General features: G+C 50.1%; 1 protein-coding gene across 1 annotated transcript; it reads left to right on the top strand.

Annotated features, from left to right (window-relative positions):
* The first annotated feature begins 3,045 nt into the window (after nucleotides 1-3,045).
* On the top strand, nucleotides 3,046-17,538 carry LOC146194940 (uncharacterized). The gene is made up of 4 exons (XM_084596677.1): nucleotides 3,046-3,145; nucleotides 3,202-3,286; nucleotides 6,443-6,575; nucleotides 16,435-17,538. Exons 1-4 carry the CDS (start codon nucleotides 3,046-3,048, stop codon nucleotides 17,536-17,538), a joined length of 1,422 nt encoding a protein of 473 aa, XP_084452803.1.
* The last annotated feature ends 522 nt before the right edge of the window (nucleotides 17,539-18,060 follow it).

The following is an 18,060-nucleotide window of genomic DNA, read 5'->3' as shown; positions in this document are numbered from 1 at the left end:
TTGCCCTGCTCTGCGAAATAACGGCTTCAACTTTCGGAAACCCCACTCTCACCAGCGACCTAAATATAGATGCTGGTCCCCCTACATCTTCACTGGGCCTGCCAGTGGGCTTGACACCGCTAACAACTGTTTTCCCGGATCTTAGCAAAACCTCTGGCCAATATGCACGCTCTTTTGTTATTAAAAAATATAATTCAGAAAATATTGTTACGGACGAAGGAGAAAGAAGAGGGCAGTGGCACGCGCTAGGCCCGCTCACAGAATCATTAAACGTCATCTCACGACCATCGAGCATCTTCTCTCTGTCCTCTGTTCTGTTCTCATCGCTTGCCGCCACATAACATTTGTTTGGAGGTGTAGTGTACGTCATCTCCATCCTTGCCTTGGAGCATTGACACCATCTGTAAGCTGGGACCATTGACCGAGGGCCCAGGGACATCACCGAGCAGCTTCACCCCAGCCCTTCAAGTCCAGACCTGACCAACTGCCACCGCCGAGCCCCCAGCACGGACGTGAGGACAAGAACAGACAGACTAATCAGAACCGAGACGAAAAACCCAAAAGACCCGAAAGACCCGAATGATCCGAAGGAACCGATGGACACGAAAACACAACACCCGCCTAAGCTGCCCGACGTGACCTAGAGCCATCGGTCCCATGGACTCTGGTGACGGATGATTGACAGCTCCAGGGGAGGCGGATCACCGACGCATCACACATCGTACCGGCAAGCCGTTCCAGTCTTACTTCTTCCTCTTCTTCAAGCATCCAGACACGCTCATCATCATGCCATGGAATCATCATCGGTAAACTTCCTCGTCTACGATTGCGACGATCGCTCTGTGGCCCCTGGTCATGTTAAGGCTCGACTCCATAGACACCTCTGCGTCCTACGCGCTGGGCGTTGTGCGCGCCTGCGCGGTGAGCACTGCGCCCCGGCGCGCAAAAAAAAGTGGTTCACAACTCCAAGCACATTGCGCGGTGCGCGCCCGGTCACGCGCTGCATAATCGGCGGAACTTGTCGCGGAGGCTTTTCAACCGCTTCTGGAGCGTTGTTAGAGCCTCTGTGATGAAAACTCAAGAACATACACATGAAATGTTTGATATATACGACACGAATAACGAATATACACGCTATGAATAACGAACGATCAGGTTCAGCATCTCACCTTCGCGGGGGAACCCCGGCACACGTTACGCGACCACTTCTATCCATAGAGCCGCCGTCACCAGCTCTTTCTAATGAAGCGCGTGGCTCGCAAGCCATAGCTGCTGTCATCGTTCGATGGTGGCGACGAGCAGCTCGTTGTTGACTTCATTTATTTGGCTGCCAATGCAGGACGACGCGTTCCACTGAGGTGGAGATCCGCCATTTTGCTCAAAACATGCTTGGAAGGCTCGCCAGACCCGCCCCGGAAGAAACAGACGTAGAGTGCCCGCTGATTAGTCAATGCTTGCACGCCGGAATTCGGAGGCGCGCTGCCCTAAGCAGCGCGCGCGCCGAATATCTGGCACTGTCGGATCCGAGCGTCGTGAACGCGCTCGGCTCTGGGCGGCGCGTCGCGCATGCGTAGACTTCCTCTGGCCGGCGCGCGCGCAGCCAAGCGCGCAGGACGCGCGCTTCGAGGGCTTATAGAGTTGAGTCTTTACGGCCGAAGGAGAAAGAAGAGGGCAGCAGCGCGGGAAGGAGCGCGCGAGCTAGGCCCACTCACAAATTAATTAACGCCATCTCACGATTACCAAGCATCTTCCCTCTGTCCTCTGTTCTCATGTTGACATCACTTGCCGCCAGTTAACAATATATTCTCGTTTTCGTGTTTTCAGTGCAGTTTCCAATGAGTTGCGCAAACTTCTCTATGCTTGTGAATGTCTCCAAGCAATGGATTAGCAAGTAATCATTAAAGCAACATATAATCCCGATATTAAAATTATGCATGCAATTAGGTATTCTTCGCTCACAAATTTACGGTGCCAATGAATTTGAGAGCGTGAAAACATTTAGAAGTCAGTTAAACATCTGATGTCAATATTATGACAGCCGACAAATATGGTTGGGTTGCAAATAAAGAGCAGCCAGTCAACTGGAATATATAATATTCGGCTTTATAATATATGACCAGTATAGTAGGTATGCCGGCTTTTTCAGTGGCTAGATATGGGTCCTATATTTGTTTTAGATGGTATATATCCTCCCGAGGCCTGACTATATGCATTTTGTTGAATACATCGACATTAGATTTTGAGACGGTTCTCTAGCGCCAAAGCATCTATAGTTATAAAATCCAGTTTTTCATAAAGTTGGACACATATTGGCACCATCTACAGAGTATTGACGAAATTACGCCTGTTTAAATAACCTATAAGCGTTTCCAAAAAACCGACCTGCAGCATGGCGGGATTCAGTGATGCAGCATTGGTGCACCTAGGAAGAAAGGAAGCTTCTTTTCTGATATTTCTGCTGACTTTCTGAGCACAACTTTGAATTTATGTCTTAATTTACAATAAGCAAAATATGCACAGACGAAATTCAACTGTACTGTGTTTGTCAAAAGTAACAAGGCTGTATGGTTTCCTTTTTGCTTGTATTATAAAGCCAACATGGATTCCCAGACGATCGCTTCTTAAGAAGTGAGGACAGAAGCTCGCCTTTACTTTGCACAGATATATAGCTTCAAAAGTGGTACAAATGTTCTGACATCCGACCGAGAAGTGGAACACGCAGCCTGGTTAGTTTTTCCAATTTGGCAAAGACGGTACATGCGCGTACTTTATAAATTTTTGCCCCCAGTACATTGGACAGCTAACTCTTCCTTTATTCAGGCGCTGCATTAGTCATAACACACCAAGATTGAACAATCAGTACCATCGAGAAACTATTTAGCACTCTTTACGTCCCTAATCCTACGGACTTATTCTCAGAGATTAAGGAAACACTGTCACTCTCAGTGCATCCAGAGTCCCAGGAAGAGTATTGGATCGGATAGCCTTTACGTCGAATGCCAATAATGTACAATATTGCCGCAATGTTATCGTAGTGGCGCCGCCATGTGGCGAGCTCGGGACACTGTCACCCGCTCGTCTTCTTCGCTCTCGGTGCTCGCCCGCCAGTTATTCCGTGCCTTCTTGTGCCGGTGCCTTTGCGCAGGTGAGAGTAAATCAGCCTACTCAGTTTTACTGGCTTCTGTAACTTTTTTGGTGGAGTTTCCGGGTTCATCACATGTACGAAGATCCTCTGGGTGCTTCCTACGCCCATCTACATGCCGTGGACACGACACATGTGCATAAGGTGAGCCGCCGCTTAAGAGGCTTAGCTCCCGAGTGTGGTCCCTTTGTTTCCTCGCCGCGAACCATGATGACTACAGCAGCAAGCCAGACCATTCAGCTTCCCGTGAGTGCCCAGCCGGTGATCTGCCATACTCCGCGTATGCCCACGCCGTTCCATGGCGACAAGTTTGAAGACGTTGAGGACTGGTTGACGAGCTACGACCGGGTCGCTGTGTGTACTGCGTGGGACGAGGAGCGGAAGTTGCGGAAAGTTTATTTCGCACTACAGGATGCCACCAAGATCTGGTTCGAAAACCATGACGCTACCACAACCACCTGGCAAGATTTCCGGCGGCAGCTGCTCGGAACATTTGGTAACGATGTCAGAAAAGAGATGGCTGAACTCGCTCTACAGTGCCGATCATAACGGCCTAATGAGAGCGTCGCCATGTTTCTCAAAGAAATAGCTCGGCTTTTCAACCGGGCGGATCCGGTCATGCCTGAGACAAAGAAAGTGCTCCACCTTACGCGAGGCGTCAAGGAGCTGCTGCTTTTTGGCCTTGTACGTGACCCTCTATGTACTGTGGTTGATTTCACGAAGGAAGCGACAAGCATCGAGCGTGCCCTGAATCAGCGATTTGTGCATTTTGATCGCTCTGCAAACGTCGCTGCTGTGCACTTCCGCTTGCCGATGGCTGGAAACGACAGTGAAGCCCTTCGTGAACTCATCCGAAGCATTGTGCGTGAAGAGCTGCAAAAGCTGCCCTCTCTCGCGCAACACCCGCGTCTTGGGGGCATCTCGGACGTTGTGCGCGAAGAGCTCCGCCAAGCAGTGCCATCAGTACCATCAATCCAGCCGCCTGCGCTGGACATGATGACTTACAGCGACGTGTAGCGTATCTCTGCGCCAAAACAATCGGCAGCCTGCAACCCTGCTCCTTCCGCTCGTCCTGTGCCTCGATGTCCAGTTCACACTAGTGTGACGCTCGACCACTCGTTCGCAAAGCACACGCGTGGCGCACGACGGACAATGAACGTTTGTGCTTTCACTGCAGCGAAGCGGGTTACGTACTGCGTCACTGCCCGTACCGTCAGATGGGCTTGCGCAGATGTTCACCGGATGCCCCTCGGTCACGCTATGGCGAACGACCTCAGGGCATCGACCAATACCTCAGCCATAACTTCCCAACTGCGTCCCTCCAGCGACGCCAGTCCAGGTCACCATCTCCGCGACAGTTTTCTCCAAGCCGCCGTTCTTCCTTGGGGCAGTCAAGTCCCCACCGGGAAAACGGAAGATGGCGGCCCTCGCGAATAGGGCCGTCGTCGATGAACACTATGACCAACATCCTCCGCTCACCGATTCGATCACACAGACCGACCTCTGACCCTTCGCTCCTACCAAGAGTCCGACCACTTTTCGACGATCGCCGAAGCTTTCCTCCGACGCTCCCAATGGACGCACTGCACGACCAACGAGTCCGACGACCTCCCGACGATCACAGAAGCTTACTTCGACGCCGCAATTCGACTCAACGAACGACCCTTCAGCCCGACGATCCCTGGCACGCCGCACTTTGTTGACAGTGAGCTACCTTCCGCCGAGATACCGATCGTCGTTGATATCCACCACACGACTGCCCTTTTAGATACCGGCGCTGATTTTTGCGTTATGAGTGATGGCCTGCTACCATCCTGCGAAAAGTCCTGACTCCTTGGCACGGAGTCCCGATAAGGACAGCCGGTGAGCATGTGGTAACGCAGCTCGGAATGTGCGCCGCTCGCGTTGAGATTCGCCACGTAACATTCTCGTGTTGCTTCGTTGTACTAGCAGTGTTCTCCAAGGACATGATTCTCGGCCTTGATTTTCTTAGAGAAAATGACGAAATAATCAACCTCCGTGACTTCATGGTGTCTTTTTCCACTCCACGCGCAGTTTCCGATGACTAAAAACCGCACAGCGACGACTACGCAGGCAGGCCAGTTTTTCAGTCTGCGACGACCATGTCACTCTACTTCCACGCACCAGCTTGTTTGTTACAGTACAGTGCGACAACCCTCCCGCCCTTCAAGGCCTCGCGGGAACGAACGTGAATTTATTGGTGAGTCTACAAGTCTGCGTCACTCGGGAACTTTACCTTGAACCATAAAAGAACTGAATGGCTTTTGACAAACTTTAGCGCCGAATACCGCCATTTACCGCAAGGGACAACCATCGCTTATTTTTACGAAGTCAGTGCGCCCTTCGCCCACTGCGCCCTTTCGCTGGCCAACGAGAACGCTCCCGAGAGACTTGAACATACGTGCAAGCTGATGTGAATCCTGTTTTGTCTTTTACCCAGACACGGCGTCTTCAAGCAATTCTGGACACTTCCTGTGATTGCTTTGCCATCACTTCCAAAGTGAAACAGATATCAGAAACCAAACATCGAATTATAGTTGCTCCTACCAAGAGCCCTATACGCCAACACCTCTACCGAGTATCGGCGAAAGAACGAGAGGCTATTCGGACGCAGGGTGATGAAATACTCCGCGATGCTGTGATTCAGCTGTCCATAAGTCCATGGGCCTCATCAGCTGTGCTGGTCACTAAAAAGAACGGAACATTCAGATTCTGCGTCGACTATAGGAGGCTAAACAAAATTACGAAAAAGAACGTCTACCCATTGCCTCCAATTGACGACTCATTCGACCGACTCCGCAACGCCCGATACTTTTCATCGCTCGATCTACGCAGTGTGTACTGGCAGACTGAAGTCGATAAACGGGATCGAGAGAAGAACGCGTTCATTACTCTTGACGGATTATATGAATTTAAGGTGCTTCCCTTCGGTTTCTGTTCCGCTCCAGCAACCGTTCAAAGAATGATGGACACTGTCCCAGCCGTCCTGAAATAGCAGACTTGCCTCGTCTACTTTGACGACGTTGTCATTTTCTCTGCGACCTACAAGGAGCACCTCAAACGATTGACGGCCGTGCTAAACGCCATACGCGGGGCCGGGCGCTCACTAAAACCAGAAACATGCCACTCTGCATTGTAACACCTTAAGTTTCTGGGTCACGTCGTGAGCGCTGAGGGAATTAACCCTGTTCCAGAGAATACGGCTCAAGTAGCTGCTTTACCAACCCCCACTGATAAAGGTTCCATGCGTCGGTTTGTGAGCCTCTGTGCATATTACAGGAGACTTGTGCACTACGTCTCCCGGATAGCGGAATCATTGACTCGTCTAACAAAAGACGACCAGCCTTTCTTCTGGGCCGACGAGCAGCAAAGGGCCTTCGAGCAGCTTCGCAAGCGCTTCCAAACAATGCCCGTACTTGGCCACTTCGACGAGGAGGCCAACACAGAATTGCATACCGACGCCAGTAACGTTGGCCTCGTTGCAGTTCTCGTTCAGTGGCAAGATTGCGTTGAGCGAGTGATTGCTTACGCCAGCCGCACCCTGTCTCGTTCCGAAGCGAATTATTCTACTACCGAAAAGAAGTGCCTTGCAGTTGTATGAACGGTAACAAAATTTCGGACGTATTTGTATGGTCGGCCATTCAGAGTGGTCAGCGACCACCACTCACTCTGTTGGTTAGCGAACCTAAAATATCCTTTAGGCCGGTTAGCCCGCTGGAGTCTCCGCTTACAGAACTTCGACGTCACTATTGTGTACAAGTCCGGCAAGAAACACAGTGACGCTTACTGTCTGTCCCGAGACCCTGTCCCGTGTTCTTCAATTGAAACAGATGACTCCGTTTTTTTCGGCGCTCTCACGACGACAGATCTCGCTCAACAGCAGTGAGAGGACACCGAACTGCGGCCCTTAGTCGATTACCTCGAGGGAACCGAGTGGCCTGTCGTCGTTCTGCTTGCATGACGGCGTCCTCTACAAGAAAAACTGCGCTTGCACAGACATTCAGTGTCTGCTGGTGGTCCCAACGCCGCTCCGTACCGACGTTTTGCCGGCATGCCACGACGAGATTTCTGCCGAACATCTCGGTTTTTCTCGCACCTTACACGAGTGCGACAAACGTACTATTGGCCCAAGCATGCCGCTATTGTTCAGCGCTATGTTAGGATGTGCCGTGATTGCCAACGTTGGAAGATACCACCTTTCAAACAGACCGGCCTGCTGCAGCATGTTGTTTCTCCGCGAGTACCTTTTCACCAAGTCGGTATGTACTTGTTCGGGCCATTTCTTGCGTCATCTTTGGGCAAACGGTACATTATAGTCGCCACTGATTACCTTACCCGCTATTGTGAGACGAAAGCTCTTCCCAGCGGTACGTCTACTGATATTGCGAACTTTTTCATCTTTAATCTAGTCCTTCGTCACGGTGCCCCTGCGATCGTTTTAACTGACAGAGGCACGGCATTTACTTCAGCTCTAACCAAAGGAGTGATGCGGCTCAGTGGCACTTGTCATCGCAGAACAACAGCTTACCACCCTCAGACGAATTGTTGTACTGAGCGACTCAGTAAGACCATCGCAGATATGCTTTCTATGTACGTCGATGAAGAACATAAGAACTGGGACTAGATACTACCATATGCAACATTTGCGTGTAACACCGCAGTCCAGGAAACGACCCGCTTCACACCGCTTCGTTTGGTGTACGGTCGCGAAGCTGTCACCATGCTGGATGCAATGCTACTGCCAGATGTTGCCCACCCATTGTTTGCCGGGTGCTAACCAATTCGTGCAGCATGCTGAGGCCGTTTGCCAGCTGGCTTTCCTGTGAGTGCGGACACAGCAAATTAAAGAATCTCGACGTTATAACCTTCGTCACAGGGAGGTCAAGAACAAACAGGGCAGCGCCCGTCCTGTTTGTTCTTGACCTCCATCCCACGTTTGTGGCGCTGTTTTTTCATCATGTCACCTAGCCAACTCGCCCAGTTCTCTTCTATTACAGTAACTTATAACCCTGGCGATCAGGTTTGGTTGTGGACACCTGTTAGCCAGCGGGGTCGCTCCTAGAAACTTCTGCGCCACTACTTCGGCCCGTGCGAAGTACAACGCAAACTCAGCGACGTCACCTACGAAATGATCCCGCAAAAGACTGCTCGCTCATCCCGACGGTAAGCACAATGAGAAGTCGTGCATGTCGCCAGGATGAAGCCCTTCTACTCCCGCTAGGTTAAGTTACATGTGTGTTTGTTTTGCTTCCTTTGTGCTTTATGTGAACGCGGCATCCTCGCCGACTACGGTTATCCTCGCCCTCCCCACTCGACATCGGGACGTTGCCTTTTCCACTGGGAGGGGCAATGCCGCAATGTTATCTTATGACACGCGCTCTTCTTCGCTCTCGGTGCTCACCCGCCGGTTGGTTCCGTGCCTTGTTTTACCCGTTGCCTTTGCGTAGGTGAAAGTAAATCAGCCTACTTAGTTTTACTGACTTCTGTTACAATATTTGTGCCATACTTTCCTATGTTGGGCCGGTATTCTCCTGATTGTGGCATTGTTCAAAGCCAGCTTCTCCGTGTTCAAAGCCAGCTTCTCTGAAGATTTCGGCTATCCGGCTGTCAGAAAACTCCGCGCTGAACAGCTCGTGCATGAGGGGTCTGAGCAGGTCGGCAAGAGTTTTACGAGTTACACTCAAGCCGTCGCCGACCTTTGCTAGCACAAGAACGCAGAGATGCCAGAGGCGGCTGAGATCAAGTGCATTGTCAAGAAAATCGATGGCAATAAATTTGAGATATTGCTAGCGCCATAGGCTTCCAAAGCACCGTCGAGCGGCGCTGCTGCTCCTGACAGGGAGCACCATCTCTGACAGAAAAATAGAAACCGCGCGGGCCCCGCCGGGGTGGTGCAGTGGTAAGACGCCCGACTACTGTGCCGGAGTTCCCGGGATCGAATCCCGGCCTCGGCGGCTGCGTTTCGATGAAGGCGAAACGAAGTGGCGTCCGTGTGCTGTGCGATGTCAGCGCACGTTAAAGATCCCCAGGTGGTCGAAATTACTCCGTAGCCCTCCACTACGGCTCCTCTTTCTCTCTTTCCACTTTCATTCCCACCTTCCTCCCTTCCCTTCGGCGCGGTTCGGGTGTCCACAGAGCAAGTGTGACAGTTACTGCGCCTTTCCCTTCCTGTGAACCAATTTAATTTAATTTAATACACGCGGAAACGAAGTGGCGTCCGTGTGCTATGCGATGTCAGCGCACGTTAAAGATCCCCAGGTGGTCGAAATTACTCCGCAGCCCTCCACTACGGCTCCCCTTTCTTTCTATCCACTTTCACTCCCTTCTTCATCCCTTACCTTACGGCGCAGTTCAGGTGTCCACAGAGCTAGTGTGACAGATACTGAGCCTTTCCCTTCCTGTGAACCACCCCACCCCACCCACCACCATACACGCGGCAGCACCTCCTAGGCATCTAGTACAAGTTTTCCCCTTTCGCTCGCTCCTTCCGCGCATGTGCAGACGTCTCGCGCTGCTTTGTCGCGCGGACAGAAAAGCACAGACTGGACGCCGCCGACTCAGCTCGCTGCCTTGACGGCGTGCGCCGTGCGCTTTCTCTCGCACAAGCACGCGCCTTGACGTGCCCCCGCAGGCGCTCCGTGACATGCCACCTGCATTCCGTCTTAATTGGGCAACCTGACGCGTATTTTCATGAAGGATACCTAATTATAGGCGGGAAACATTTTATTCATGTCTGCACTGCAGAGCAGACAACAGACGGGATTGAGTAAATATTGATTGTAAATGCGTCCCACGTTAGCAAAAACGTAGGAAGTGCATCTCAAGGTAAGTCCGCTATGTAATTATATTGTCGTATGTAATATCTTTAAAAACTGCTAAAGTATCATCAGCACTGTGAAATAAAGTGCCCGCTCATTGACCACCGTCCTGGCCTGTAGCATGCGATGTATATACGGATTTGTTTTTTGTTATTCCGACGTTACCAAAGAAAATCTTGCAGTAGAAGAATAAGTATATAGTCCGGAGGAAGTGTAGAAAAGACAAGAACGCTAGCAATCTCATAAGCACATGCATGCACCGTGCGCTGCACGCGACATAACCGGCTCGCTGGCTCTGAAGGCAGGTGAAATCAAAGCTTTTACTACGTAGTGTTTTATCTCGGTTCTTATTAAATAGTCGTGCTTCATTTATGATAATATTTGGTTTACGCTCACGAACCCTTTGGCGCGAATGGGGTTCTCCGTGCGAGTAGTGTCAGTCGAGCCATACCGTTTTCGCGGCTAGGAGGAAAATAGCCTCGAAACGGAACGCGCTGCGCGGCTCCTCCTGTCTGGTATGTGGGGACGCGGAGATAGCAGCGGGGGCGGCAGGGCATTCTACGGAGAAAGGGCACGCGTTGCAGTCTTTTGCACACTGAATGTCTTGAATAGCCGCAAAGTATCTAAGCCGATTAGCTGATGTGAGCGATGTTCTTTCTTTCCCTGTTCTTTCTACTTTCGTCCCTTTCTTTCCTTCATTTCCTGATCGTTTCATTTCCGCCGGCCGCAGTTTAGCTGCTAAGAGCTGCCGCGGTTAACGCAATCTTTTTTTTTTTTTACTCAATTGTTTGCATTAACAAAAAAATAACAACCAAAAAGAGATGATTAACAAAAGATAAAAGATTAACAGCGGTGTATGCGCGTGTGTTGCTCTACACTGTTTCACTTGCAACTCACTCAATTGGGCGAAGACGAGCAGCTTATGAATTTCAAGCCCCAACCGAAAATGTTTCGCTTTGACAGCTTTTCGTGCGAGTTCCGAACACTTTTTCCGGAACACTTTTTCCGAACCGGAAAAACTGAATACCCGTGCAACAACGGCAGACTTTGGGCAACAAGCGGATGATATTCCTTGCGGCAAATATCTACGAGATGCCGCCAGGTAAAGAAAAACTATTTCGATTCAGTCACCTGAGGTTAATGCAAGTATGACAGAACCTGTTCCACTTGAAGACAACGATATACTAATAAATTGGTTGTCAACTTATTTAGTGTTTTTGAAAACACGCATCTCGTAAGATTTTGCTGCCGATAATAAATGGGAATATGATCATAGGAATAGCAGCGATTGCTTGCAGTAAGCAGACCTTGCGACAAAAATGGACTATATAATTGTTGACAAAAGCAACTTTCGATGAGGCCATTATCGGACATAATTTGAGGTCGCTATTCCATAGGTATAATTTGTCCATTTTATCTTGTATTTTAATGTCAGTATGACAGCAGCGTCAGACAAACGCAACTAACTTCCAGTCAGAGAAATTGCAGGCTAGCAGCTTCCGCTGTTGAGAAGTCATCGCCACTCCCCGCACATACCGGCAAACAGGTGGTTGAGTCATGTAGGCAATGTCAAAATCCGATTGCCTGGTATGTGGACACTTGAACACCCTGCCTGATTGTCACCCAACAAAAGTAGCCAGGGTAGAGTAAATGGATCCAAAATGAATAATGGATACTTAAGAATAGAACCCCAGTGGAGGTGTGGGAACATCCGCAGTAGCCGCTCAAGCAGTAAAGAGTATATGAATGATTGGTTGACCCAACAAATCTAGCGCGATTAGCATTGCTCCTAAACGGGTTATGAAACGGCTACATTCGATTTCTTTCTTTCCTCAAATTGTTACGGTAAGCCGTCTCTAAAAATTATTTAAGAAAAAAAAGTAGATCGAAAGCTGCCACCACTGCCAGTGGTGCGCCGCCGCCTCTCTGTGCCACATACGCACTAATTGAAATCAGGCTCGTAGCCTTCAGCCGACCTGATCAGGAGCATATTTTGTCATTTCTGACCGAATGGCTTCGCTGCTACTAAAAACTTTTTTTTTCTTTCAGCTAGGTACTTTCAGAAAGCAAACATTTGCACGCGAAAGCTCCAAAGTGCCGATTTCCGCTACATGTCGCCTGTTCCGCGGATGGGGCCCCACATACCAGCATGGCGGTTGTTCACAACTCGGCCGCTAGATGGTGCCACATACACAAAATGGTATCACCCATGATAAAACGGTCGATCACTTTTGTACTGCACTTCCGACATATATTTGTTAATAATAATAATAATAATAATAATAATAATAATAATAATAATAATAATAATAATAATAATAATAATAATAATAATAATGTTAATAATAATAACTGGTTCACTCATTGACCAACTTGCCCCCGCCGGGGTGGCGCAGTGGTTACGGCGCTCGACTACTGTTCCCAAGGACGCGGGATCGAATCCCGGCCTAGGCGGCTGCTTTTCGATGGAGGCGAAAAGCAAGGCGCCCGTGTGCTGTGCGATGTCAGTGCACGTTAAAGAACCCCAGGTGGTCGAAATTTCCGGAGTCCTCCACTACGGCGTCTCTCATAGCCTGAGTTGCTTTGGGACGTTAAACCCCACAAACCAACCAACCATCATTGACCAATTTGCGAAAATCTGTAAAAGCGTCTCAGCAAGGCATGTTTTCCAACGCCGCCCCACCCCCGAAAAAAAAAATGGCCGCGTTCCTCGATATTTTCTTGGTCAATCTAAAAATGAAAAGGCAGCTGTGGACACTTAGGGCACATGAGCACAGGAAGGGAAAGGCGCAGTATCTGTCACACTTGTGTTTGTGGACACCTGAACCGCGCCGTAAGGCAGGGGATGAAGGTGGGAATGAAAGTGGATAGAGAGAAAGAGGAGCCGTAGTGGAGGGCTACGGAGTAATTTCGACTACCTGGGGATCGTTAACGTGCGCTGACATCACACAGCGCACGGAAGCCTCTACATTTCGCCTCCATCGAATCGCAGCCGCCGAGGTCGGGTTCGAACCCGAGTACTCCGGTACAGTAGTCAGTCGTCTTACCACTGCAACACCCCGGTGGGGCGAACGCGGACGTCGCATCTGTTGATTTGGTTGCTTTCAGAGCACTCACAAAGCAGGGAGAGAGCACAGAAAATCGGCAAAGCTAGACACGTGGGGAGCGAAGAGCAGGATAATCTTCCATCCTCTTCACTTTTTATCAGTTCAGTTTAGTTCAGTCGTTCAGTCGTGTCCGACTCTTCGTGACCCTATGGACCATTTCACGCCACGCTTTCCGGTCTCTCACTATCTTCCTAACATCACATAACTTCATCTGCAGTGCCTCGAGGATGCCATCTAACCATCGCGTTCGCTGCCTACCCCTTCTCTGGCGACCGTCAACCTTTCCCAACATCAAATCTTTCTCCAGCGACTCCTCTCTTCTCATCAGATGACCAAAGTAGCTGAGTTTTAACTTTAGAATTTGACCCTCCAATGAGCAGTCAGGGTTTATGGTCGACAATATCGACTGATTTGATCTTCTGGCAGTCCAAGGAACTCTCAAGAGTCTTCGCCAGCACCACAATTCAAACGCGTCAATTCTTCGGCGGTCAGCCTTTTTCACAGTCCAACTCTCGCATCCATACATCACAACTGGAAAGACCATAGCACGAGTTATACGGATCTTGGTTGGCAGACTAATGTCTCTGCTCTTTACTAGGCGGTCAAGGCTAAGCATTGCTCCTCTTTCCCAGAAGCAGGCGTCTCCTAATTTCATGGCTGCAGTCTCCTTCCGAGGTAATCTTGGAGCCCAAGAAGAGAAAATCTGTCACAGCTTCCACTTCTTGTCCATTGATGCTCCAGGACTTGATAGGGCAAGACGCCATGATCTTTGTCTTTTTGATGTTCAGTTTAAGCCCAAACTTCTCACTCTCTTCTTGTACGTGCATCAGAAGTCTCTTGAGTTCCACTTCACTTTCTGCCATTAAAGTGGTATCATCCGCATATCTAAGCTTGTTGATACGTTTTCCAGCAATCTTCACTCCATATGAAGACTCGTCCAGACCGGCCTTCCTCATGATGCACTCTGCATATAGGTTAAATAGGCAGGGTGACAGTATGCAGCCTTGCCTCACTCCTTTCTCAATCGGAAACCAATCGGTAAGACCATGCCCAGTTCTGACTGTGGCCTCTTGCCCTTCATACAGGTTCCTGAGGAGACAGATGAGGTGAATTGGAACTCCCATCTCTTGGAGAGCTTGCCACAATCTGCTGTGATCTACGCAATCAAACGCTTTCGCATAATCAATAAAGCAGAAGTAGATGGGTTTCTGGAACTCTCTTGCTTTTTCCATGATCCAGCGGAGGTTGGCAATTTGGTCTCTAGTTCCTCTGCCCTTGCGAAACCCAGCTTGCACGTCCGGAAGCTCCCGATCCACATACTGCTGCAGCCTACCTTGGAGGATTTTCAACATCACCTTGCTAGCATGCGAAATAAGTGCGATCGTGCGGTAGTTGGAACAATCTTTGGCACTGCCTTTCTTTGGAATGGGGATGTAAACTGACCTCTTCCAATCCTGTGGCCACTGCAGAGTTGTCCAAATCTTCTGACATAATGTATGCAAAATGCTAACAGCGTCATGGTTGAGGTTTTGAAGCAACTCAGCTGGAATGCCATCACTTCCGCTGGCTTTCTTCTTAGCAAGACTGGCTAAAGCCCATTCAACTTCACTCTTCAGGATGCCCGGCTCGAGATCAGTAATCACAACCGTCTTATGTTGGGTTTGCACATTCGGGTCCTTCTTGTACAGTTCTTCTGTGTATTCCTGCCACCTCTTCTTTATCTCTGAGGCGTCAGTGAGGTCCTTGCCTCGTTTGTCCTTTATCACGCCCATCTTAGCACAGAGGCTTCCTTTGATATCTTTGATTGTCTTATACAGAGCTCTTGTGTTCCTTAATTGGCTGTTGTCCTCAACTGCTTGGCACTGTATGTTCAGGAAGGCATTCTTACATCTCCTTGCTATTTTCTGAAAATCCGCATTGAGAAACTTGTATCTTTCTCTTTCCCCCATAACTTTTGCCATCCTCTTTCCTCAGCTATTTGCAAAGCCTCTTCAGATAACCAGTTTGCTTTCTTGCATTTCTTTTGCTTTGGAACTACCTTAGTAGCAACTTCTTGTATTATATCACGAACATCAGTCCACATCTCTTCGGGCTCTCTGTCTTCTAGATCTAATTCTTGAAATCGATTGCTCACTTCCACAGCATATTCTAATGGAATTTGATCCAGATCATACCTGAAAGGCCTTCTAGTTTTCTGAGTTTTCCTCAATCGAAGCTTAATTTTGGCAACAAGAAGCTGATGATCGGTGCTACAATCGGCCCCAGACCTTGTTTTTACTGCTTGCATAGCGCTTCTCCATCTCTGCCGGCAAAGAATATAATCGATCTGATTCCTGTACAGACCGTCCGGTGAAGTCCATGTGTACAGGCGCCTCTTGTGCTGTTGAAAACGAGTATTCGCTATGGTCAGGTTGTTTTCTTGACAAAACTCTACTAGCCTCTGTCCAGCTTCATTTGACTCACCAAGACCGAACTTGCCTACAATTCCGGATATTTCTTCACTCCCGACCTTAGCATTCCAGTCTCCTACGAGAAAAACGACGTCTGATGATGGGGTGCGGTCTAAAAGGCATTGTAGGTCCGCATAAAATCTCTCAACGTCAGCTTCTTCAGCAGTAGTGGTCGGTGCATAGACTTGGATAACTGTTATGTTGAGAGGGTGACCTTGGATCCGAAGTGAAATCATTCGGTCGTTTTTGGGGTTGTACCCTAGCACTGCTTTACCGATTCTTCTGTTTACTATGAGAGCGACCCCATTCCTTCTCTTGGATTCGTGCCCACAATAAAAGACATAATGGTCGCCGGAGTTAAATTCTCCCATTCCGGTCCACTTGAGCTCGCTGATACCCAAGATATCAATGTTCAATCGGTTCATTTCTCGCTTGACGACATCCAGTTTACCTTGCGTCATAGATCTTACATTCCATGTTGCTATGTGATATATCTCCTTGCAACATCGGACTTTCCGGTCGCTTCCCGACACATCCACAACTGAGCGTCCTTTTGGCTTTAGCCTAGCCGCTTCATTTGTCCTGGAGCTACTAGGAATCGCCCTTTGTTCATCCCCAGTAACATGTGGGACGCCTTCCAACCTGGGGGGCTCATCTTCCGGCGTCATATCGTTAATGGTATTGTGACTGGCCATAGGGTTTTCTTGGCAGGAAATACTGGAGTGGGTTGCCATTACCTTCTCCAGTGAATCACATTTTGTCAGAACTCTCTGCCGTGACCTGTCTATCTTGGGTGGCCCTACACAGCAGAGCTCACGACTTCATCGAGTTTCGCAAGCCCCTCCGCCACGACAAGGCAGTGATCCATGAAGGGGTGAGTGTGATGTCTGTGGCAGGTTCTTCCCTGGAGCTCTGCCAACACGAAGTTGTGTCCTCTTTGGACAGCATTCACAGCGTCTTTCATTTGCGGCACAGTGGCCCTTATCGAGAACAGTTCCCTGTGCCGCATATGCGACCGGCCCTTCACTTTGCCTTGCTCAGTTCAGGGCCACCTCAAAGAGCACGAGGAGGAGCTGCGGCTGTACGCAGAAGAGTTGCCGCACGGCATCCCCTCAGAGCCACCACACGAGTGTGAGCTGTGTGGCAAGACCTATTCCACAAGCAACAGTTTGCGGGCCCACCGAAAGACCCACAGCTCCGACCGGCCACACAAGTGTGATGTGTGCCAGAAGCAGTTCCTACGCTCATACGACCTCAAGCGCCACCTCCGCATCCACACTGGCGAGAGGCCCTTTGTCTGCGACGTCTGTGGCCAGGGCTTCTTCCAGTCCTCGGCCATGCGTAACCACCTGCGCACCCACACTGGTGAGCGACCATTCTCTTGCGACGTCTGTGGTAAGGATTTCACCCTCGCCTCGACGTTGCGAGGCCACATGAAGATCCACACAGGTGAGCGACCTCACCGCTGTGCCCTGTGTGCCAAGTCTTTCTCGCGCCCGTACGAGCTCAAGACGCACATGCGCATCCACACGGGGGAGCGCCCTTTTGCGTGCGGCGTCTGCGGCCTTGGCTTCGCCCAGGCCTCCACGCTGCGGACTCATGTCAAGATCCACGAGCAGGGGGCAACCTTCGCCTGTCGTCTGTGTGGCGAGGCCTTTGCGCAGGCAGCAGACCTGGAGACCCACTCCAAGATTCACCTCGGGGAGCTGTCCCCACAGCCGGAGGCGGCACTGCCGTTCCGCTGCAGCATCTGCTCAAAGACCTTCACGCGACAGACGCATCTGCGCAACCACATGAAGCTGCACTTGGGCCCCGAACCATTCAAGTGCGAGGTATGTGGCCAGGCATTTGCCCAGTTTTCGACACTCAAGAGCCACCTCAAGGTGCACATGGGGGAGCCATCGTACTCGTGCTCGGCATGTGGCCAGCACTTCCTGCAGTTTGCTGCGCTGAAGGCACACATGGCGCTGCACAGCAACGAGAAAGCACTCGTTGACTAGGCACTGTAGCTGCCATGCTTCTTTTATGCATGGTGTTAAACCACTGCACTTTTTTGATGCCTCTCCAAGCCGTCTTTGTCAACTGTCAACATTTCTGAGTTTACGAAGAAAGAGGAAATTGGCTCTTTTCTTTCCACAATAAACGCGGGTCTTGCTGACAGCTTCCAACGGAATCTGCAAAGTTTCACACGTGAGCCTCATCTTTCTGTGCTTTGCCTACTATTGTGGCTTCCCATAACACAATGCTACTTATACATCCGTTTCGCATTAGCGGAAGCGTTTTTTGTATTGCCAAATAACCGCCAGGCGAAATGCGATCGCCGCGCGTGCACAGGAACCTAGCGGAGCGTCTGCTCCGGCGAAGCGCCATCGTTTCACACTTCGCCACCACGCCAGGAATGCAGCGCTGCCAGCGCGCGGCGAAACTTGAGCTTTGGTTCCCCATACCTATGCACCGTCGCATAAGTTGTCACACTGTGTCAGAGCTTTAATGAATTACGCAAGCACAGTGCTTCGACTCGA

This window comes from Amblyomma maculatum, chromosome 3 (genome assembly GCF_055883805.1).
Source record: "Amblyomma maculatum isolate TAMU_Amacu chromosome 3, ASM5588380v1, whole genome shotgun sequence".
Classification (NCBI taxonomy): Eukaryota; Metazoa; Arthropoda; class Arachnida; order Ixodida; family Ixodidae; genus Amblyomma; species Amblyomma maculatum.
Note: the sequence above shows the minus strand (reverse complement) of the source record. Positions and strands in the feature narration are given on the sequence as shown.

Coding starts and splice junctions, on each gene's coding strand:
- LOC146194940 (XM_084596677.1), top strand. CDS start 3,046: ATGTGGCGAGCTCGGGACACTGTCACCCGCTCGTCTTCTTCGCTCTCG. Junction 3,146..3,201: donor GTGCCGGTGCCTTTGCGCAG/GTGAGAGTAAAT, acceptor TTTTTGGTGGAG/TTTCCGGGTTCATCACATGT. Junction 3,287..6,442: donor ACACGACACATGTGCATAAG/GTGAGCCGCCGC, acceptor TGCATATTACAG/GAGACTTGTGCACTACGTCT.